General features: G+C 43.6%; 2 protein-coding genes across 6 annotated transcripts in view; one reads left to right on the plus strand and one right to left on the minus strand.

Moving 5' to 3' along the window:
* Positions 1 to 1,695, minus strand: part of TMEM53 (transmembrane protein 53) — an 18,251-nt gene extending 16,556 nt beyond the window's left edge. The window contains exon 1 of one of the 2 annotated variants that reach the window (XM_015588972.2): positions 1,497 to 1,695. In XM_015588972.2, the coding sequence (XP_015444458.1) occupies positions 1,497 to 1,557 (61 nt within the window). In that variant the 5' untranslated portion in view covers positions 1,558 to 1,695. The remainder of the gene's footprint in view (positions 1 to 1,496) is intronic. The other variant, XM_025046443.1, reaches the window with a different exon arrangement.
* Positions 1,696 to 1,800: 105 nt separating this feature from the next.
* ARMH1 (armadillo-like helical domain containing 1) overlaps positions 1,801 to 23,660 on the plus strand; it is a 39,615-nt gene continuing 17,755 nt past the window's right edge. For all 4 annotated transcript variants that reach the window (XR_003046158.1, XM_025046444.1, XM_025046445.1 and 1 more), the window contains exons 1-6: positions 1,801 to 1,886; positions 13,686 to 13,809; positions 14,853 to 15,082; positions 19,583 to 19,651; positions 20,626 to 20,792; positions 21,810 to 22,006. Coding sequence is in view for 3 of the 4 variants with exons in the window: in XM_025046444.1 (XP_024902212.1) it covers positions 14,871 to 15,082; positions 19,583 to 19,651; positions 20,626 to 20,792; positions 21,810 to 22,006 (645 nt within the window). In the remaining variant the exon portion in view is untranslated. The remainder of the gene's footprint in view (positions 1,887 to 13,685; positions 13,810 to 14,852; positions 15,083 to 19,582; positions 19,652 to 20,625; positions 20,793 to 21,809; positions 22,007 to 23,660) is intronic.

A 23,660-nucleotide genomic window follows, 5' to 3' on the forward strand; every position in this document is an offset into this window, starting at 1 on the left:
GCCACCAGGACAGGCTACAGAAATGGTCCGTATCAGTCTTAATACCCCTTCTTGTAGGACTCGGAATAGCAGACTCTGCAGCTGTATGTACTACTGCTCTCATCAAGGGAGAAAATGAATTACGTGAAATTGGAATACAGAAAGATAAGGATATCGAGACCTTAAAAGACACCATCAGCAGGCTAGAACTTCAAGTCGATTCACTAGCAGAAGTAGTCCTCCAAAATAGAAGAGGTTTAGATTTATTATTCTTAGAACAAGATGGATTATATATGGCTCTAGGTGAAAACTGTTGCTTCTATGCTGATAACTCTGGAGTAATTAGAGAGAGCTTACAACTAGTACAGAGAAATTTAGATGCCAGGGAAAAACAGAGATTAGAATCAAATAACTGGTTTCATAGGATATTCAATTGGTCACCGTGGCTAACAACTCTTCTATCTGCTGTAGCTGGACCTTTAATCATCCTCCTCCTCTTGTTAACTTTTGGCCCATGTTTCCTTAATTTCTGGTTTGTACATATAAGGAAAAGAATTAATTCCATTAGACTTTTAGTATTACAAAATAGAGGCTATGAGCAAACTCCATATGAAGAATCAAAGATCTGATTTTCTGCTAAGGCCAAGGGGGATGTGCTGGCTGGAAAATTACTGCTTGGCTATCGCCCATGGGATCATAGGTTATCACCCATGGGAACACAACATTCTAATAACAAGCTTTCTGCTTCTGTACTCCCCGCTTGCACACCCAACCTGTGGGTTGACAGGTAGTGAATAGGAGAAAAATAGACCTTTGTGTTTAAGACAAAACGAGGAATGGGATTTAGGGCTTAAAAACCCTGTACCTCTACATTTCGGGGCTGCTTAATTTGGGGTCTGCATACCCCTGGCAGACCCAGCTGACTGAATAAAGAGCGTGTTTCCTATAACTCACTGATTTCTGGTGGTCCGTGTGTCTTTCAGGGGCTGGCAGCTACAACAACTTCTACCCGACGGCAGAGACTGCTCTGTTAATCACTGCCAAGGAGAGTGGAAAGGGAGGGAGGGATAAGGGTTTCTGTGTCCTGGGCTTCTGAGAGGACCCGGGAAAATAGTGATGGGGACTGCTTAGCCACAACCACCGAAGAGAGGATAGAAGTCGGAAGCCCGACCTCAAACAAATGAATCAGGAGGGGCTCCTGCCCTCCGCAGACTTCAGCTACGAAGAGAGAAACAAGGTCATGGACCTGAAAATTCTGACCAAAAAGACAGAAAAACAGGGCCCCGACACCAAAGGACGCAGGGAAGAGGCGGGGCTCGGACCGGTTGAGCACTCCGGGGGCGGGGCTGACAAGGGGGCGGGGCTCTCTGGGCCCCACGAAGTCTAGGACCTGCAGGACCCCCGTGAGGGGCGGGCCGCGAGAGGGCGGGGCCTCAGGGGCGGAGCCACAACTGCGCTAGCTAACACAGGCTCGTTAGGTCACCTCCCCACGACTGGCCCCAAACCTCGTTCCATACCCTGACTCCGGCAGGGCTGATCCGGGATGTCGATGGTGTAGTCCAGCTCAGCCGAGACCATGGTGAAGGTGCGGGCTCTCAGCACCGGCCTGCTGACGGAACTCCCGCTCGCGCACCGCGCCTCACCCGGGCGCCTCCTGGGCACCGCCCAATTACCACCCACCTCCCTCGACACTGCCCAATCCCTGAGCGCTCTCTGTGACCTCCCACCCTAGCAACCACACCGAGTCTCTAGCGGAGCCTCTCGCCTCACCCCACTAGCCCGGCCCTAGCAACCATGCTCCGCCCCGCTCTATCCCTGGCCCTCGGCCATTGGCTGAGCACTAGATGTGGATCAGGTAGTGGTCAGCCGGGACGCCGGTCAGAAAGAGTCCCCACCCTCCTATGTAGGTAAGAGGGTCTGAGGGAGATTTGCGGTTCTCTGGATATGGGAGAGTGGGGAGGGTGCCAGTCTTCCTTCCCCACCGCGTCTTGTCCTACCGAGTGGTCGGAAGTGCCCTTTGGCTTATATCATCTAGCTACCTCTACCATCCTCTACCAGCTGCAGCTCCGAAAGCTGAGGTTGAAAACCACACAAAACAACCTAGGGGGCTCGTGCCGGCCCCATCCTCCACCCAGTAGGACGAGGCATATTCTGACTGGTGGGGTAGGAGGCAGTGGGGGAGTTGGAGGTGGGGGTTGAAGGGTGGTAGTGTCTTCAGGGGAAGACTAGAGAATGCCTTGGTCGTGGGAGACACAGTGGGGCTAGGGAACACCGTGTTCTTGCATTTATCCATGCATTTAACAGATATTTACTGAGCACCTATTATGTAGCTGGGCTCTAGAAAGGATTAAGCTTTTGGCTCTGACTTCCATAAATCTTGAGAGGGAGAGGAACCACTCATGAACCAACTTTCAGAAGCTCAAAAAGAGGAAACTGAGGGGTGAGTTCCAGAACTTATGAGGAGATATTAATGTGAGAGTAATCTTGGAAAAACAATTAGGCCCAGATCCTGGATGGTCTTCGATGCAAGCTCAATTTATAAGTTGATCTTATTTATGGTAAAAATTTTCCAGTGTGTTTCTTATGAGTGCAAGAGCTTAGACTTTCTCCTAAGGAAAAAGGGGAGTCATTTCAGAGCTTTAGAAAAGGAGTAACAATGAGATTTGTATTTTAGAAAGTCAAATGCAGAGAATGGATTGGGGATTAAGAGGAGGGAGAACAGTTAGGAAGTCGTTTCAGTAATGTGGAAGGATAACAGTGGCCTAAAGCATAGAGAGGTAGCAGGAACAATGAGAATGGATTCCTTAGACGCTTATAAGTTAAAAAGAACTGGACTTGGTGCCTGGTGGGGCAAGTAGGAGAAAAGATGACTTTTAAATTCCTGGCTTTGGCAAACAAAAAAGAGAGGATGCAGAGCTTTTTGGAGAGGGTAAGTTCTGGGCCTGGAGAATTTGAAGTGCCAGTGGGACATCCAAATGGAGGTGTCCAGGAGGCAGTTGAGTGTGCCTGACTGGAGTTTGCAAGGTATGTTTAAAATGGAAATAGAAATGTGGTAGTCTGTAGTGCCTTATAGGTACTACACCAGTGGATTGGTTTGTTGGGCTTGCCCAAAGAGAATATGTATGTAGAGTAAGAAGAAAAAAGGGCCAAGGACAGAGCACTGAGAGGCACTCAAGTCTCAGAGTCTGGCAAAAGAGAATGAACCTGCATAGGTAATTGAGATGAAATGTCCAGAGTGGTAAGATAATCAGTAGTAGAATGTGGTGTTTCAGAAGCCTAGGGAGGATAGTGTTGAAGGCCCATGACTAATCAAATAAAGTCTGAAAAAATCCACTGGATTTAGAAACAAGGAAGTTGTTGGTGACCTCTCCAAATGCGGTTTCTATGGAGGCCTGGAAGCAGAGGTCAAATTACAGTGAGAAGTGAGTGGGAAATTAAGGAAGTGAAGACTGCATGTACAATATAGTTTCAAGATGTCTGGCTCTTTAGGAAAAAAAAGAAATATAGCAGTAGCTGGAAGGAGACACAGGTGTTTTCAGGTGGAAGAAATGCTGTTGGCATGGATCCAGCAAAAGGAAAAAGATAAAATTATAGAGAAAAAGAGGTAACTGAGACAGTAGCAATCCCAGAAAAAGAATAACAGGGGATTCAAAGCATCGATGGAGAAATTCGCTTAGAAAGGTGGAGAGACATTTGCATTGTAACAAAAAGGAAGAAAGTATGTGAAATTAGTTCATTAGTAGGTTTGGTGGCAAGAAGTTGAAGGAATTCTTGTTTGTGGTGTATTTTCTCTGTGGAACGGACAAGATATCAGCAAGTGAGAGAGGGTTTGGAGACAATGTGCAAGGTTCGAGAAGAGCAGAGAGAGATTGAAATAGCTGCAATGAAGAATGGGAATGGCAGCATACAGATTTCTGGGCAGTTATGAGGCTTGTTGAGGTTGATGACCATTAATTTGTAGCAGAAGCAATCTGCATCATCGTATGACATGTATATTTTCCCCAACAATATTCAGCCATCTAGTGGTGGGTACAGACAGATTAGTTGAACAGGTTTGGGTTTTATCAGGTGGATGAAATGGAAGGACAAAGGGCAAGGAAGTTGAGGATCCTGGAAAAAGGTTGAGATGATGGACTTTAGAATCTAACTGCATAAGAAAATGTAAAAGTGTTATGGACTAGGGGTCCCAATAAAGTCAGAAAACCCGTATCTTGGAAATAGTTGGATAAGTCATGATCAGAAAGTAGACATTTGTATAGTTCCAGGTAAGGCCCAGGATGTGGTCATGGGTGTGTGTGGCTGAAGTGGAGAGCAGAAAACATTCAGGATGCTGACATAGCCATTGAAATCCCCCTGGATAATGGCAGGACTTGAGGAGGCGAAAGGAAAGAGAATGCTCGTTTGCTAGGTACCGAAGTCCTTGATGAATAAATTAGGTTGTCCTGGAATCTAGATGATGGCACAAGGAGGTCAATACAACTGAATGGCATAACCCTCAAAGTAGCAAAGGTTTTTACAAAAAGGTAGTGGGATAAGGAACTGGGTTGGGCTTTGGTGAAGAGAAACTTAGTCCCACTTCCAACTCTGAGATCCTGCAGGTGTAAGAGTATAGGCAACCTCCACTAGGGAGGGCTATGCAGAAGTGGCACCCTAAGGGAGAGGCAGCTTTCAGGGCAGGCTGGAGGTAGGCAGAGCAGCTGAGGAGAAGCTAAGAGTGGAGGAGATTTTCCTAATCAGGAACATAAGCTTTCGACGGCAGAGTAAGAAGACTGGGAGAAGGAAAGGTAGGAAATCAGGTCAAGGAAGATGAAGCATAGAGCAATGAAGGGGTGAAGAGAATGCGGGTAATGAGGTTATGATTGACCTAGAGAGTTTCATTTTATGGGGAGAGTATGAGGGCGGATCTATGGAGTAGAGTTGGGGGCAAAAAATAGTCTGGGGAGAGGAAAAGTGGGATCTGTAGGTAGAAAATGACGGTAAGTCTGGGGAGAGGATGAAGGCAGAGGATAATGCAGGAAGGAGATGGGGGAAAGATGATCTATAGGGAGAGGATGGAGGGAAAGGCAACTATGGGGAAGAGATGGGGCAGATGGAGTCTGTAGGGAAGTGATGGATGGCAGGAGGGGTCTGAGAAGAGAGTATGAATGGAGAGCAGAAGGTAGGGAGTCTGTGAGAAGGAAGTAACAAATTGCAGTGCATATGCCCTTTGGCTGGGCCTAAAGTTTGGGAGGAAAATGTTTCTTTGTGTCTGTCTGTCTATCTCTCTGTCTCTCTCTCTCTGTCTGTCTCTGTCTCTGTCTCTCTGTCTCTCTGTCTCTGTCTCTCTCTCTCTCTCTCTCAATGGGGAACTGAGAGTGAGGAGTCAGAATGGGAGCCCAAGGAGGAGGCCTCTGTTCCATTCTGCAGGTGGAACCTGCAGGAACAGCACATAGTGACTGCCTTGTTGTCTCTGAGGCCATCTGGGAACAGTGAGCCAGGCTGACAGCTCATGCCCTGGAGGCTTCTTGCTTTTAGAAACAATTCTTTTGATTTCGGGGGAAGAAAAGCCCTCTGAGAAATTTTATTTAGAAACAAGACCTAGTGACGTTTTGGTTTTATAATACCTCTTCTCACTTGTTGCTAAGGACATTTGGCTTAGTACAAGAGCTGGGTTTTGAGATTTTGTGATTTTCGCTTCCCTGCATGAAGAAGAACCATTTGGCTGCTATAGAAATGATTTATAGATGAGTCTAGATTTATTAATCACCTCTGTAGATGGAGAGGAAATTAAAAACAGAGGGTCCACTCTGGGCTGAAGACAAAGTAGGTTTGTCGTCCTTGCAGAAGACCTTGCCAAGGTTACAAGGCCACAAACAAACCAATTTGGACCAAGGTTCCTAATCCGGATTTTAATTTCATGTGCTTTGATTTTTCAGACCATTTTCTCTCCAAGGTAAAATAATGACTCTTTTAATTGGCTGCCACTTACAGAGAGATTCCAATAAGCATGATGGCATACATATATTTTTCTCTGGCGTTCCGCTTGTGCTTCAGTTCTTCTGATCAAGCTGGTGAAGCCGACTTTTGCAGCATGCTGCATGCCATGACCAGTTGACTATAAATTAAATCCTCTTTTCCAAAAGCCATTTTCCATTAGTGATAATTTGTTTGCTTCTCATTTCCTCTGATCATTAGAGTCTCTGGTAGTGAGCACAAAATTGGAAATAATTTCTTTGACGTTTCAAAAAAAATTTTCTCCCCTTCTCCAATGCCATTTGGCTGCAGCTAAAGAACATTTTGGTTTGCAGAGGAACAGTTCACTCCAATTACAATTTAACTGACCGTTCATGGCACTGAATCCCTGTCCTTTGCGTCCAAAGATGACACCACTGCTGACATTGCTATTTCCTGTCATAGCTGTAAAATGCCTCATAGAATCTGCACTGGCCTTCTTGGCTGGAGATTCTGCCACCCTGCACATGGCAGCTTTGGGAAGTTGGTCATTTTATGGACCTACATATCACAGACACTCAGATATAACCATCTAAACAAGAGCGGGCTGATTTCTTCTCTTATTCACCCAGCAAGCATTTATTAAACACCTGTATTGTGCCAGGCATTATACCAGGCCCTGGGGACCCAGAGATAGGGAAAACCAACCTCTGTCTTTGAGGGACTCACTCTATAATGGGAGGGAGGGTTAAGTTTTACAGTATAGTAGGTAGGGGAAGAGATGGCATAGGTGGGAACACAGAACCAAGAGGCCCTAGTTGTCTTGAAGAATTAGGCAAAGGGGAAAAAGGAGTCTGGCCATTCCGGATGGCAGAGCAGCGTTGACATGCAGAGAGGACCTTGGAAGGGCCTGGGGAGTTGAGAAGTCCAGGTCTGTTGTAATATGGAAGTGACAAAATGAGGTTGGCCTAGAGCCAAGTTTGGAAGGGCCTCTATGCCACATGGAGTTTAGACTTTCTCCTGTAGGCCAGAGGGAGAAATTTGGGGATGAAGAGGGGAGGAAGTGTAGAATCTTGAGGGAAAGTCTTTGTTTATTTACTTGGGTTGGCAAAGATTGAGCAAGTGTTTAAGAGGAGACAGAGCAGGTGGAAAGATCTAAGAGAGAGGAGCAGCATCTAGCACTTGTGGGAAGGCTGGGTGCTGATATGGTAAGGCTAAGAATGGAGGGGTGAGAAAGGAATTGCACTTAATGGGCCCTGTTTTCTCTGTGAAGTAGGAAGCAAGGTGATCTTGGCATCCTCCTTGATTCCTCACCCTCTTTCTTCCTTCACAGCCAGTCAGTCACCAGATCTTGTTACTTCCATGTGGCATTTCTTCTCTCCCAATCTAGTATCATCAGGATCTTTTGCCAAGATTACAGAGAACAGACTCCTAACTGGTGCCCCACCTCCGGTCTTGCCCCCTTTCAATCATCTTTCTACACTGCAGTCAAGACATTTCTAGAACAAAATCTTTTCTTGTCTCTCTTGACTTAAAGCTCATCATTGCCTTCAGGATAGAGTGCAAACCCTGCAGCAGAGTATATAAGGTCCTTTATTCTCTGTCCTCTGCCTACTTTCCCATCTTCATACTGTGTTCCAGCCATTCTGGACAATCCCAGCAATGAGGATAAGAGCTAAGCTTTATTGAGGGTTTTCTATATGTTAGGTAGTTTATTGACCCTTATGAGGTATTATCACCTCTTTCTCAGTCAGATAAGAGAACTGAAGCTTAGAGAGGTTAAGTAATTTACAAAGGTCACAGAGCCAAGAGGTGAAAGATCATCCAACTCCAGTGTTTATGTCCCTAACCACCACACTGCACCGCCTCCCACTTGCAATTCCTCACCTCTTTGCCTGACTAGATGCCAATGCCTTTCGGCCTGGGTGGCATCTCCTCGGAAACCTTGCATAACAGCCACCACCCCAACCAAGGCTGAGTTAGATGTCCCTTGCTCACATTCCCAAAGTCTCCTGTGCTTACCGCATCGTAGCACTAACCACCACACTGTTGGGATTGAAATTGCTTAATTACAGGGCTGTATACCACCCCAAAATTGTGTACCCCTTGAGGGAACAAACTGTGTCTTTTTCACATTTATCCTAAGAGTCCTAGCACAAGAATGGGACACACTATCACTATTTGTTGAATTTCATGTTTAATGGAATTGCTGAGAGTAAGGTTGAAGATAGGGCAGAGGGACTCCTGCTTGTGTTTAAGACAACTTACTGAGGACTTCCATAGAACATGACAGGCACTGGGGACTCGTAGATGGGGTGGAGGGAGGCAGCAGCCAAGGATACAGGCAGTTGAGGGGACGTCATGGTGCCAGGGAACTGGGGAAGAAAGCATTCCATGTAGGAGCAATGGTCAGTGATGTTAGTTGCAGCAACAGAACAAGTGAGCAAAGGACTAATGTCCTCATTGAATTGGGCAATTAAGAGGTCAGAGAGACTGGCTAGAGTGATGGAAGTGAAGTGTAGGGGTGCAGGGAGAGAAGCCAAATTGCAGAGGGTTGAGGAGAGAATGGTCAGTGGGAGAACAGAAAAAAGTGTAGACCATTTTTAAGAAGTTCTGCTGGTAAGTGAGAAAACAGGACAGGTGACTGGAGGGGAACATGGGGTTGAAATAAGTGGGTTTTGTTTTCATTTTTGCTCATTTTTGTTTTAGGATAGGCAAGAATTAATTAACAAGAAAAATGCTTAAATAAAGAAAATGATTGACGATACAGGCAAGGAAGGAGCAGTGTTTGGAGTGAGGGTCCTAAGGAGCCAGGATGGATGGGTGGAGAGTTCTGGTAAAGGGGTAAGGAAGGAAAAGAGAAGGATGAGTGTGGATACCGACACCGTGGAAGTAATGAAGAGGTCTGTGAGGAGATTCTTGCCTAATGGCCTATAACATTTTTGTTAAGCCCAAGAGTAGATCTCCTGAGAACAAATGGAAGAGGCAGGAAGGTAAGGAGCCTGAAACTGTAGACTTGACAGGCAATTCCCAAATTTGGGGTGTGGATCATAAGTGTGAATGCTGGGTTGGTTGGAAGTCACTGGAGTCTAGATTTTGTGCCTCTCCTATGGGCTCCTGTGGGATTCACCCCATCAGAGCACTTTTCACTCTTTATTAAAATTTATTAAAATCATCTGGTTGCCTTTCTCTCTGTTCCACCAGTCTGTAAGCATCTTGAGGACAGAGACTATGTTTGTCATGCTAACCAGTCCCAATCCCAATGCTTGTCTCAGAGGCGACTGGCACCCAGGACATCTGTTTAATTAATTACCGTGTGGAGTTAGGAAATCTGAGTGTTCATTATGAGCATAGCGTGTTGGATGTCAGTTTAAATAACACTTGCTGTGAACTCATATGTATCAAGGAGGATGCTAGCCACTCAAATTATGAAGATAGAACATGTCGATGTTGAAATTGCCTAGCAGATCCTGAGTAAATAGGAAAACTTATGGGCCGAATCAATAATGAGCATGAGGAAGTGGCTAACAAATCAGCAATGAGGCAAGGTAGTGGGAGAAGATACGAGCCCAGAGGAAAAGAAATGATTTAGAAACAGTATGGGGAATTTAGAGAATGGTTTGTGAAGTGTGGGAAAGCGGGCAGCCTCCTCTAAATTCCCACTGGAACCCGTGATGAGCAGGGAGGGGGAGGAGGAGTCAGAGTTCAGTTGTGGCAGATTTAGGTGAAAGTTCTTTAGGCTGAGGTGTTTGAAACTTTATCTTGAGGGCAATATGCGGAACAACTGAAGAGTTTTAAAAGGGGAAGTCTGTCAAATTTGCATTCTTAACCCTCACATCACTGTGGAAATTAGGATGGGGTAAATCTGAAGGTCAGTTAGGAGACTGTTGGAGGAATCCATGTAAGGGACGAGGGAGTAAACAAAAATAGTGGCAGCAGAGATGAAGATAGACTGATCTGGGGAGACTGAGGAGTTATAATTGGCAGAACCCGGCAACAGTTCAGATGAGGGCAAGGGAGAGGAATGCGCACCGAAGATAGGTCTCCGGTGACCAGGAGAATGGTGACCCAGTCACTGCAATAGGACCAGTACAGGGGGAGGAGCAGGTGTGAGGGCTTGATGAGTTCGGTTTGGGACTAATTGATCTGAAGAGTGCATGAAACATACCAATGAAGGCGTCCATGAGTCATTTAGAAACAGAGATCCGGACCTCAACCCCAGGCCGAGATATGGATTTGGGAGTCATAAAGCCTACAGATGTAACTCAGAGTGATGAGAGTGAAGCCTGTCACCCAGGAGATTGCAAGGCATGAGAAGAGACCTGAGAACAGGACAGGAGAAGGACCTGCAAAGGAGTCTGAGGTGGATCCAGGATGAATAGTAGAATCAGGAGACAGTCGGGGTCAGGAAAGGAGTTTGAGAAGAGTCGTCCACAATCCATTAGAGATCAAGCAGGATGGACTGCGAGCTAGCCACCAGATTTGACAAGAAGAGGTTACTGGTGACTTTGGAGCACAGAGGAGAGCAGAATTAGTGCTTTTGATTACAGCGAGAGAACGTGGACTCTGGAATTATATACAAATCTGAGTTCAGTTTCCATTTCCTTAGTTTTTTTCATCCGAAAATTGTGAATAATAATAACTACCTCTATGAGATCTTAAAGGTAAATAAATAATGTATATAATATGTATTATGGTATATGACTAGTTCTTAATAAACACTAAAAATATGTTCATTTCTTCTCCCTGCCATCATTCCTTCTCTCTTTCCTTCATCATTAATATTTCCCCTTTTATTCTAATAGTCAAGAAGAATCCTAGATACAGTATTTATCCCAGCAACTGACTCTTAAAATTGACATATTCCTCTCCTTTTACCACCGCGTTCTTCTTTTTAATTATTTTTAAAATTGTATTTAGTGGGTCTTTTTTTCCAACTCTTATCCAATCTTACTTTGAAGAAAAATTGAAATAAAAGTAAATAAGGGGCTGGACACTCTTGATTAAACATGACTACCTCCCCTTATCTCCCACTACCTCTCAAAACCTCACTGACCTAACACTAAAGAAATATAAAAAGGTACTAAAGTCACAAAAGTTCAGAGAAGGAGGCAAAGCAACAGCAGATGAAAGTTCAACAAATATTAAGAAGGTAAAAGGCGGGAAAATGTTACCTGCCCGGAAGCATCCTAAGAAATACCAAACTAAGTGCCAACAGTGGAGATCACCCACAAGAAGCAAGTCAGTTCACCCAGTTTAACCTCTATGGGGCTTCATGCTTGGAAGCACATACTACCACAGAAGGTCAGAAATGAGGTATGGAGCCAAACATGGGGATTGGTTGAAGTCCGTTTAGAGAGCACTTTGCCCCCATCCCAGAGCTTTTCTCTCAACAGCAGCTACTCTAAACTCTTGCTGCATAAGGAGGAAGAAAAACTCTGGAGGCATCCATACTCAGAGGCCTCAGGCGATGTTTGAAGGGCAGGGATGAGATACAGGGTGAAAAACTGGGTGGTGGAAGGAAGGGCTATACACTGCATTGTGGCAGCCCCAGCCAGGCCTCCACCCCTCAGGAAGCCAGTAGCCAGGCATTTATCACCCCCACCATCTCCCCATTCCTGGGAAAACAGAAAAGGCTTCTCCAGAGGCCCTGAGGGCCCCAGGAGGAAAAAAAACCTCCACTGACTGATGTTTATAAGTTCCTCAATGTAAAGACTAGTTGTTGGCTGATAAAGAAATTTCCAAAGACCAAAGGCCATAGCACCTGATTAAAAGAGCCCACCAAGGGCCTACTGTAATAAATGAATAAGACCTGCACCAAGATCTATCATCGTACAATTTCAGGAAAGGTTTTAAAAGCGTCAAGTGGAAAAACGAGCCACCGACAAAGGAATGGGAATCAGAATGACGTCAGACTTCTCGACAGCAGCACTGGGGAGGCTCAATCCCAGAGAAGCTTATTTCTAACGTGGAACTACATGCCCAACTAATCTAACATGAGATCCGAAATAATTTTCAGACTTTCAAGGACACACGCAAAAAAAATAATTTTCATTTCTTAGGAAGCTACTAGAGAATGTGTTTCAACAAAACCATAGTGTGAACCAAGAAAGAAGATGAGGTAGATCCCAGAAATAAAGCAATCAACAGAGAAGAATGGCAAAAGGAAATCCCAGAACAATGTTTGTATACCAGGCCTAGCAAGCAACTGGGTCAAATGAGCAGAAAGACAGTGGGGCAGAGGTTTCCAGGGAAACGATGAAACTGATCAGTTAAGGGTTGAACATTTGGGGAAATCATTGCTACATGTTTAGAACATATTTAGAACATCTAAAACATTTAGAATGGGTCTAGGTACTTAGTAAACTAAACAATTGAAAAAAAAAATTAACTGCAGGTAAAACCAATTTATAAAAGGAAGAAAATATAATGTTACAACTTAAATAAACAATGCTTATTGGTCAATGATATAAACAGTAGCTATTGATTGTGAGGATAAGGGGGATTTGAGTGGTACAAGACAGCTAATTCCTCAACTGCCAGAATGAGAAATATATAGTGTCTAAAACTGATAAATTGAGTAATAATAATGTATTAGTTTGCATGGGCTGCCGTAACAAAATATCACAGACCAGGTGGCTTGATAAACAACAGAAATTTATTATCTCACAGTTCAAGAAGCTCTGATTAAGGTGTCCGAAATCAAGATGTTACAGGGTTGGTTTCTTCTGTGGCCTCTCCATGACTTGTGGATGGCTGACTTCTATTGTCTTCAGATGGTCTTTCATCTGTATGCGTATGTGCCCTAATCTCCTCTTATAAGGACACAAATTATGTTGGATTAGAGCCTACTCTAATGACCTCATTTTAACATAATTACCTCTTTAAAGACCCTGTGTCTAAATTCTGAGGTACTGGGGTTAGGGCTTCAACGTGTGAATTTGGGGGACAAAGGGAACACAATTCAGCCCATACCAAGTAGTATAAACTCATTATTTGGAAAAATGGAGGTAAACACCAGAAGAAATAGCCAAAAGAGTTTAAAGTGGCTGCCTCTGGAGCGAGACTGGATGATAGCAAGGTATGAGGCAGGTACTATTACTTTTGACATTTTACTAAATAGCAAGTGAGGAGCTAACCTTGAACCCGGTCTGACGCCAAATCTCATGTTCTTCCACTCTATAAGACTTGGAGCTCCTCAAGGGCCCTGGCAGCACCATATTCATCTCTGTACCCCCAGCAGCACTTTGCACGGTGCAGCATGATGGGCCTTCACTACATATTCATTGATTTATTTACAGCAGGTAAAATTAACTGCAGGTAAAACCAATTTATATATCACGGTGACCTTTAAAGCTGCCATTTGTTGGTTTTCTTTTTCCGTTTAAAAACAAAAATGGTAAAGAAAGATTAAGATCCAAGGAAACGTCAAATGGCCGTAATGTAGAGTGCCCAGCTGAAAGTTGCCTACCGTTGCTGTCCTAGAATCAGCGGGTGCATCTCTGATAGCATCTTGAGTTTTGGTCCTTGAATGTGTCCATCCACAGCAGCACAGGGGCTCAGGGTGATTTCCTGACTAACAAAGCTAATGGTAGTCTTTCAACCCCTCCTCCCCGAGGTCTAGAACAGCCACTCATCCCCATTTTCTTGAGACTAGTTTGGCCGCCGAAGGTGACCATGGCCTCTGAGAGTTATTCTCAGACTTGGGGCGGTGATATCATTCACAGTGATTGATGCGTGATCCCATGAGGGGTTTTGGTCATTTTTGTGTTTAGGTTGATCCACAGCTATTCACCCGGCTGTTCAGGCTGACAGGATTTTGTGGTGGTCTCCATCCCGGAGGCTATGTGATGCCTTTCCTGGAAGCACACATCCAGTGTCCTCTGGGGAGTCGCAGAGGTTGGTATGTCTGTACGTCTGTCTCAGCATGCCTCAGATTATTGCGTCCTAATAAAATTCTGATAGCTGGGCCCCATCAATATCTCAAATACATGTGAGGAAATGTTAATTTAGAATCAATTTTAGGATGTTTCAGACTGTAAAGTCCTTTTAACTAGATCTCTGGCGAGGATGTAGAAGCACTTTATGGGACTGTAAATTTCATGTTGAACCGTCTTGGTGAAATACACATCTCCCCTACACACAAGCTGTTCTCTCCATATCAATCATGGCCCCTGCAAGTAATGTTTCACAAATATTCTGTAAATCACAGAAAACCCCATGATAATGTGAAATATGACTTTCACTTGTCTGTTAGACAAAAGAATCACACATGCCTCTCTCCCATCAGCACTAACATTTGTTATGGATAATAACACTTTCAATCACAACTATTTTTGGAAAACGGGTTTATTTTAAACCTTCACTCCCCCACTGAAAACACTCTTCCAAGGACACAGACTCCTACAAACCACAGCCCATTAATTCAACTACGGAATGGGAACTTTTTCTTTCCACTAACTTTTTTTTTTTTAAGTTGTTTTTAAGAGGGTTAGTACAAAATCCCAAGTACAAGGTTAAGAAGCACTTTACCTTGGCTGATTGGCATAAGAGGAGGCCAGACCTCTAAAGACCCCAAATCGCTGACCCTGTGTGAAGTGAGGGGTGAGAGAAGCCCAGGTTTTTAGCAGGTGCCTTCATCTCAGCTGGAGTCTGTGCTGCTTTTAGCTGCTGCCAGCAATTAAAGCCAAAGAGCTAAATTTTTAGCCCTTAAACCTGAAGCAAGCGTTTACTACCTTGATAATTTTAATTCCACTACAACACAGCTAGATCCTCCTTGTTCAAGTAGCAGGTGTATTTTGGATGTCACTACATCCGTGTAGGTCACAGAGGCTCACCAGCCTCCAGCTGATTGCTGGAAAAGCAAAACCCCTAGAATAACCTACAGGATTTGCATGGTTCTAAACATTTTGGTAACCTGTCTGTTTTCCCTCCCTCTGTAGCCAACTTCAGGACTGATCATGATTATGACTTCTATAAAGGAGCAAGCAGCTATTAGCCGGCTCTTGAGTTTTTTACAGGATTGGGACAATGCTGGCAAAGTCGCAAGGAGTCACATCCTCAATAGTTTCATTGAAACCAACCAAGGGAAGACTGCCCCTGAGCTGGAGCAAGAGTTTTCCCAGGGAGCCAGCTTGTTCCTGGTACGCTTAACCACGTGGCTTAGACTCACGTATCCTTTGCTGAACAGGAAAAAAAAAAAAATAGGCCATCTTCAAAAGAGAAAAGGAGAGAAAATTATTGATGGAGCCCTTCTCTCGCTTCGAAGATTTTAGAACAGGACATCTGATGATCAAAATATCATCCCAAAAGTCAAGAACTCCCTCAGCCTCTTGTCTTCCTTAACCTTTTCTCACTCCTAACCCCTTTTGCTCCCAACACAATTGCAGTGGGTATTCTGTCTAGGGCTCATCCTCTATTGATACTGCACTTGAATCCCCTCCCACCTCCTCAGAGACTTTATTCTGTCTCTCCTAGAGCTTCCATCTTAGCCTCGTTACCAACTTTTTTCATCAGCATTTACATCTACTCAAATCTCTTCTACCTTAGAAAATTAAATCCCTGTCTCAAACCTACGTTCCACCTAGCTCCTGCCCTTCATAGTAAAGCTTCTTGAAAAGATCTTCGTCCCTCTCTCTCCAGTTCCTCACCTCTCTTTTCTCCTCCACCCACTGCAGTCTGACTTCTGTCCCCTCCACTCCACTCTGCAGGACTTGCCAAGGTTACCAATGATTTTCAAACCCAGCAACTACATCTTCGGTCCTTATACATGACCTTTCTGTAACTGTCACTCAGCTATCCCCACTTCTCAAAACATTCTTCCTTTGGTTTCTCTGATACGACTCTTGGTTTTCTCCTTTCTTTCTGTATATTCTTTCTCTTCTTCAGCCAGCCTTTAAATGTTTCTTGAGATTCCCTCTACCTCCCTCTTCTCTGCTCACTCTCAGATTCTTCCTGAGTGATCTAATCCATTGTCATGACGTCAAAACCACTCTAGTTTAAGGACTCCCAGATATTTACCCCTGCCCAAATTTCTCTCTGGAATCTGAGTTCCATACCCATTTTTCAAACTATCATCTCCACTTGTATCTCCTGCAGTGACTCTCACATTTCTGGCTTGGGGAAAACAAAGTAAACAGGGTGTGCCATTCTGTGAGAAGAGAATACAAGAAGAGTGAGTTTGGGGTAGATAAGTTTAGTTTAAGACTCATTGACCGAGGTGCCCGTGCCCAGGAGCCCAGAGGCAGATTGGGGCTGAAGGTAGATTTGGTCACCATCAAGGGGACAGTTTGGAGTTATGGGTGCATTTGAGCATATTCCTGCTCTGTACGGCCACAACCCTCTATGGATTCATCTCAAACCTTTTTATTACACATTTTTCTCCTTGCCTGTACCCTCCCCCTTTTTCAAAACCCCCTCCTCTCTTGACTGATTCCTACTCCATTATTCGGGTCTCACTTTAAACATCACTTTCTCAGGAAGCTCTTTTCTGAGCCACAGACTAGCTTAGGTTCCCTGTTATACATACTCATAGCACTTCTCTTATCTTCGTAGTCATAACATTTTATTTTTCTTACATGCTTAATATCTCTCTTCCCCCACTGGATTGTAAACCCTATGAGGGCAGGACTTGCATGTTTTCTACTCATAGCACAGTGTCTGGCATATAATAGGTTCTTAATACATATTTGCTAAATAAAGGAAAGAATGGACCAGAGTCTGCAGTTATATAGAACTTTATAAAGGATTAAGTAAATACAGCTCTCTTTTTCTTACAGTTGTCATTGATAAAATTAATCAGACTCAAGCCTAGACCACAAGCCAAAAGGAATAACACTCAATATATTACTAGGCTGGCCCCAATGTTCTCAGATATTAGTGTGCATGACGAGGGTCTAAAATGCAGATTGCCAGTATACCTCCCTACTCCAATCCTAAGATCCAGATTTGGTAGAAAGAAAGAAGGTCCCTGGGCTCTTTATTTCTCACAAGCAATCTAGGTGACTCTGATGCTGGTAGTTCACAGACAGTGCTTTGAGAAACATCAGCACCTGTATGTAATCTGGCTTTGTCTCCACAGCTCATGACACTAACCTCGCCAAGGTCATCAGCAACCTTTTTATCACCAAGTCTAGCATACTCTTTTCTCTCCTTACCTTACCTGACACCGTTTTCCATTTCACCACAGGATGAGGTGAGTGAGGCAGAGTCGTACGTGTACGGGGTCAGGTCGTATCTTTGTTTAAAACGTCATTATTTTATTTAACATGAGTGTTTTGTATTTTTACTTTTTAATAGTGAATTAAAATGTTATTTGATTACTGAGTTTTGGGTGCCCCCTTAAATTTTGCACTCACCCTAGCCCTGGCCCTGCTTGACCTCTGCCCCTTCATAAGCTCTTCTCTATCTTCTTCCATTGCTGTTCTCACTGTTGTGGTATATTTCCTAACCACCCCCTTAAACATTAGTGTTTTCAAGAATTCTGTGTTCAACCCACTTCTTTTCTTAATCACTGCACTTACAACCAGTGACCTTCTTCGTATTCTAAGTGCCAATCAGAGTGCCTGACATTTAGTGCACACTCGGTCAATGTTCATTGAATGACTGAATAAACCACACTTCTAATTTACAGTTGTACATTCAGTTTCTACACCTGAAATTTCTCTTAATTAACTTTTTGTGACCTTGTCATACAATAGAGAAAATAGACTGGCCAAAGCGACATAGCATTTTGAATCAGCATTTCTCCTCCCCAGCCTTCCAGTTACAGTGGATTTTGAAGGAAAACAAATCATCATATCACAATTGGCAACCACATAATCCCACATAAGCTCTGAACCCCTTTTTTAACCTTGGACTTCCAGAATATGAGTAAAACTAAGGATTTATTTATTATAATGACAAGATTATTACTTACTACTTATTAAGTCTTTTTTATGTTCTAGGCACTGAGCTATGGACTGTATAAATATTATCTCATGTGAGCCTAACCCCAAGCCTAATAGGTGATTGGTATTGTCTCTTTTTATAGTTAAGAAAGGTGAGCCTTAAAAAGGTTGAATAATTTACTAGTAAATGGCAGAGATAAGGTTTGAAATGGGTCTGTTTGGCCCAAAGCTCATATGCCGTCCACTTCACTTTAGTATCTTTCACCCAGTGGACAGTGCAGACCCACAGTTCCACCTCTAACAAGCTGCACAATTAGCCCCAATTCCTCTATTTGTCTACAGGCAGGAAGGCCTGACAGTAAGAACTCAGTTCCTAGTTCTATCAGTTTACATTGGGACCTTGGACAGGTCATTAATCTGTCTAAGATTGTTTCCTCATGAATTGAATGGAAATACTAATAGCGCCCACTGCAGGGTATGGTGAGCATTAAATGAGACAATGTAAGCGAAGCAGTTAGCACAGTGCCTGGCACACAATAAACACTTAGTACTTGTTAGCTACCTCTGATATTGTAGCTGTCTTCTGGAACTAATTGCTGAAATAATGACCAGAAATATATATAGTGAGTGGCTATGAAAATAGGACTAGCCTGAGACAGAAGAAAAAGAAGGTGATGAAAGTTGATCAGTCTATACGGTAACTGAAGAAAAGAGGGACAATAGACTGAGGCAGGAATGGGAGCTGAGGTTTGGGGGAGCAGGGTGGAGGGCAATGTAGGACTAGAGAGAGAGGCTACCATGTGGGCTGATAACCTGGCCCCCAGCTATAGTGACAACAGGAAGGGGAGCCTGGCTCCAGAACAAACACTGTTTTTGCAGTAAAGAGTCTCCTAATGAGCCAATCTGTCTCTACTTCTATTGGCATCCTGGGAACCAGGGTGCAGCAGAGATAATTTGCCTCATGCATCCACCCCCCCCTCCAACAAAGCACCATTACCTCCACCCCATTACATTAGCCTTTATCAGTCTTGGAAGCTCTCAGTCATCCTCCATGAGCTGCAATAATTTTAGCTAATTTCTTAAGTGTTCTAAGAGCCTACGATGTGTTATGAGCCTAGTAATTGTTGACTGGTTCCCTCTCTGTTGTGGCTTGATTTCGTACCTTCTATCCGAGCTGATGCGTGCTTTGGGTGCTTTATTACAATGAAGCTTTTTGCAAAGGCTCACATTAAAAACAACATTAAATACTGAGGTCGTTTTAAATCAGAGTTTAATTTTTCTGCCATTTCCTGTTGTTCTTATTAGAAAGACATGCAATTCTTCATAAAGATAGTGACCTCCAGTATAAAGCTTTGAGCAAGTACAAAATTGAGAATTAATGATGAAGCTGATTATTTTTAGAGAAGTCTAAGAATGAGGCACAAAGTAATGAACTATGCTGAGACGCAAAGGTGCAATGGTCATGGCGTAGAGAGGCTTGGAAAATTGCCCCCCAGCTTTCTCCATGCACCTTTTATTCATCAGGGCCTCCTTATTCTCTAGAGAGCCTGTCAGAGCCAAGGTGGCTTAACTACTGGAGAACCATGAACATGCCTGCCGGTACCCCATTCCTCCTACCCCATGTGTGTTGCCCCTTCTCCTTCAACTTAGCGGCCCTTCTCAGATAAAGGACACAATTCATCTGTTTGTCATCCTGGGCCATTGATGGTACCAAAGATCAGACACAGAATCTGGTTTCTCTGTGGAGAACCACCTTAAAATTTGCTCTTTAACTTGTCATACAGCTATATGACTGGCTCGTGTTTAGAGAAGCTTCTAAGGGCCATTGGCATCTTTTTATCATCTGTAAACAGGTGAGTTCTGTTCAGGATAGATTCTGGGTTCTCAGTTTTTCTATCGGGCTCATGGTGTCCTTGGCATTCACACCACATGGGACCAGGGCTTCTAGTCATCCTTGGGTACCTAGTAGCCCTCGGGATGGGTCCAGGGGTAGTTCAGCTGCGGTCCTGCTCTAGTTGCTCCTCCATCCCATGTTCTCTATAGACCCTTTGATAGTCAGCATCGTCTTGGTTGTGAAATACAAAAAACCAACCAATTCATACTAGACCAGGAAAAACAGGAATTTATTAGCTCACTTAACTGAAAAACCCAGAGGGTAGAAACTCATATTTCAGTCCTGACTACATCCAGGAGCTCAAAATATGTTATCAGTACTTTGTCTCTCCCTGTCTTTTTTCTCCATTTCTCAGCTCTATTCTCCTCTGTGTTCATAGGCCTCATTGTGCTGTGGTTCTCAGAAGCTCCAGACACGCTTTCTTGTAGCTCAACCACACCGAAAAGAGGGCATCTCTTTCCCAAAGCCTCCCAAGCAAGTCTCAGGTTTTGATCCTCACTGGACCAACTTAGGTCACACGCCCAGCCCCAAACCAACGACTGCAGTCAGAAAGATGACATATCCTATCACCTGCCCATCCTACCAAAACCACATGGCTCATGAGTGGTGGAGGGGTGATCCTGCAAGGGACAGTATTACAAGAAGAGCAACAGATGCTAGGAAGTCATATACAAGAAATGTCCATTGTATTGAACTTTCTCATTTCCTGCTGGAAGGAATAATTTCTCAACTCTCGTGTCACTTTACCTATGAGCATTTCCTGGATAGGAGGGCAAAGTTTGTAAAAAAAAAAAAATAGAAGATGTCCTTTTTTAATGCAAATTTTTTAAAAAAAAAAAAAAAAAAAAAAAAAGATCTTGAGATCCCTTAGAAAGGTTAGTGCCAAGAAACTTGACAAACATCTAATTTCTACTCTTTTATCACTCTGGACAGTAATCGCTACCTTATAGAATTTCTTGAGGTTGGAGGCGTCCTAACACTCTTGGAGATACTTGGACTGGAGAAGATCAAGGAAGAGGACAAGAAGGAATCCATCAAACTACTTCAGGTTATTGCAAACTCTGGCAGGAAGTACAAGGAGCTCATTTGTGAAAGCTATGGTGGGTACTGTGTGACAAGGGTGAATTCCCACGTCTCCCCTGGGGTCTGGGTGAAACGGTGGCAGCACCCAGCACTGCTATAGGAAAATACGTCATGAAACTAGTTGCACTGGAAGCACTTTGTCTTGTGGACTCAATTAGCTCCCATCCATCTCACCAGCAGAAGATCCAGATTTATGATTTTCCTGAGTCGTCATTTGCTCAAATCTTTATGTGGTGGTTTTGGAACTACTTTCTTTTTTAAATATATCTTTTTTCACGCATTCATTCAACAAAGATTTATTGAGCCATTGCCTAAAATCCTTTGTGAAATTGAGTTATGAGTAACTCTAGAAATAAAATTAAAGTAAAATTATCGAGTATGTGTGGTAGGTATATGCTAAGGTGCTGAGAATACAAAGACGAATAAAATACAGTCCCTGTCCTCGAGGAGCTTACAGTGTGGTGAGAAAGATAAATAATCCAAGATTTTCAGTACAATCTGTCAAGTGCTCTGATTGGGACAGGTGAAGGAGATACCATCCCCACACATCCCCTTTTCAAAACACTTCTCTCACTGTACTTTAATCATGGTTCTCTATGTGTCCCCCAAGGCCTCTCTGAGCCTCAGTGTGTTCATCCATAAAATAGGACTAACCTCCCTCTCAGTGTAGTTTCTGAGATTTAATAAGGTAGTATTTGTCATTTTGTAAATTCCCGAGGGCTATGCATGTGTTAGTTATTGCGTAGCAATAAAAAATGCATATGTTTTTTTATTTGTGCATTTTGCCAGAGCTGTTTTAAATTTTAAAATGGATTTTGGTAAGTTGACATGCCTATGCTGAAACAAAATCCTCCAGCCACTTAACTAGAATTGAACATGACAACGATGCAACATGAGACTGAGCCTCAATTTTGCTTTGATTGAATGGACTTGGTTAAATACACTTTAATCTTATTACCTCATTATATAATCTCAAATGAAGATTGTTTTCATAAATCCCTTCCAATTTAATATTTCCTCTCTTCTTTGTTCAGGTGTACGATCCATAGCAGAATGTTTGGCAAAGTCCAAGTCAGAAGAGACCCAGGAGGAGGCACAGGTTCTGTTGGATTCTTTGGTCCATGGTAATCCCAAGTACCAGAATCAAGTGTACAAAGGTCTAATAGCTTTGCTGCCCTCTGCGTCCCCAAAAGCTCAACAGCTGTCCCTGCAGACTCTCAGGACTGCCCAGGTGAGCCCAGGCTGCATGCTCCTGTGGTTCTCATTCAAACACAGTAAACTTACAATTACCTTCTATAGTTGCGCTCCATGCAGGCCTGAGAAACAGAGCTCAGCCCCCCACTGCATGTCTGCTATTCAGTCAGCGTTACTTCTAGAAGGCCAAGGCAGGGCAGAGAGTTCATGCTTCCCAGCGGAGTGATTTGTCCTGTTTACTTAAGGATCGAAAAGATGTTGGCAGACTTAAAAGTGGTTGAGACAAGCAGCAAGGAGGATGAAAGAACTGTAGAAAAGATTAAGGGAGTCAATTTGATAGGGAGGGAATCACGGTGCATTTATAGACAGTGCGTAAGTGAAGAGACCAGATCTCCAGTGCTTAGGAGAGCTCCTTGTTTTTCTGTTGGCTTCTGCCTTCCTCTCAGTGCCCTGGAATGGGAGCAAAGGCAGATTTGGGGCATGGTGACCACTGTGGCCACATGTAGACAGTGTGCCTAGTAAGATGGTAATTAGACACTCAAAGAATGGTTTTGAGATGATTCTTCAAAAGCTCTCAGAACTGCTCCAGTATGGGCTGGCGGCAGGGGGACGATTGAGAGATCAAAGATGGTAAGGCCTGAACTGTAGCAGTGGGAATAGAGGTGATCAGGTTACACAGTCATTTCGGAGGCAGAATGCATGGGACTTGGGGCAATAAAAGAAAAGTAGTCAAAGATGACACTCAGCTTTGGACTTAAGACAGCAGGATGAGTCGTATGCCACCAAAAGAAAGCAGGAAAAACCAATTCAATTTGGAAAAAGGTTTTGACTCAATAAACTTGATGAGCCTTGGTGGCTCCCATCTGAGGAGCAGGCCAAACTAGTTAGAGAAAATTAGATAGGTCACTTGTTTAAATGATACTGAATCCTGAGCCTCCCTGCCATAGAATCTGACAGTTCTTAGGTGGCCTTGGGTAATGCCTTTTCTTTTTAAGCTCCCCAAGTAATTTTGATTCCTAGCTCAACCAAAGAATGACTGTTTAAGACATCTAGTAAAGATGTGCATTAGACAGTAGAACATAAAAGGGCGAAGCTCCAGAGAGAGACCCAGGATGAGGATGGCAGTTTGGATTCCATGAGCAGAGAAATGATAGCTGAAACAATGAAAGCAAATATCACCGGGTAGAATGTACAAAGTAAGAAGAGTTGGAACACTGCCAACATTTAAGAAATGAGCTGAGGGAAAAGGTCCAGCAAAACAGATCTGATGATGATGATGATGATGATGATGATGATGATGATGATTATCTCCATTTTCCATTAAGTGCCTCCTACATGTGTTAGGGCCTTACTTATACTATCTCTTTTAGTCTTCATAATAGCTGATGGAGGCAGGTATTATCCCCATTTTAAAGGTGATGGAACTGAGCCTTAGGAAGGCATTCAGTGACTTATTCAAGGTCACACACTATAAGTAAGAGGTATTTACCTAGTGGGCAGTGAAACCCGACTCTCTCTAACTCCAGAGTCCTTATTCTTTCAACATCCACTCTGCCTCTTTGAAAAAGAATGATGAAAGTCATAAAAGGAAAACAGGAAAAAACAGGACTGTGAAAATCAGAGGAAAGAACTTCAATAAGGAGGACATGATCCACTGGGTCCTATACAACAGAGAGATTAAGTATGGGTTG

This window comes from Pteropus alecto, unplaced genomic scaffold, assembly GCF_000325575.1.
Source record: "Pteropus alecto unplaced genomic scaffold, ASM32557v1 scaffold484, whole genome shotgun sequence".
NCBI classification, from domain to species: Eukaryota; Metazoa; Chordata; class Mammalia; order Chiroptera; family Pteropodidae; genus Pteropus; species Pteropus alecto.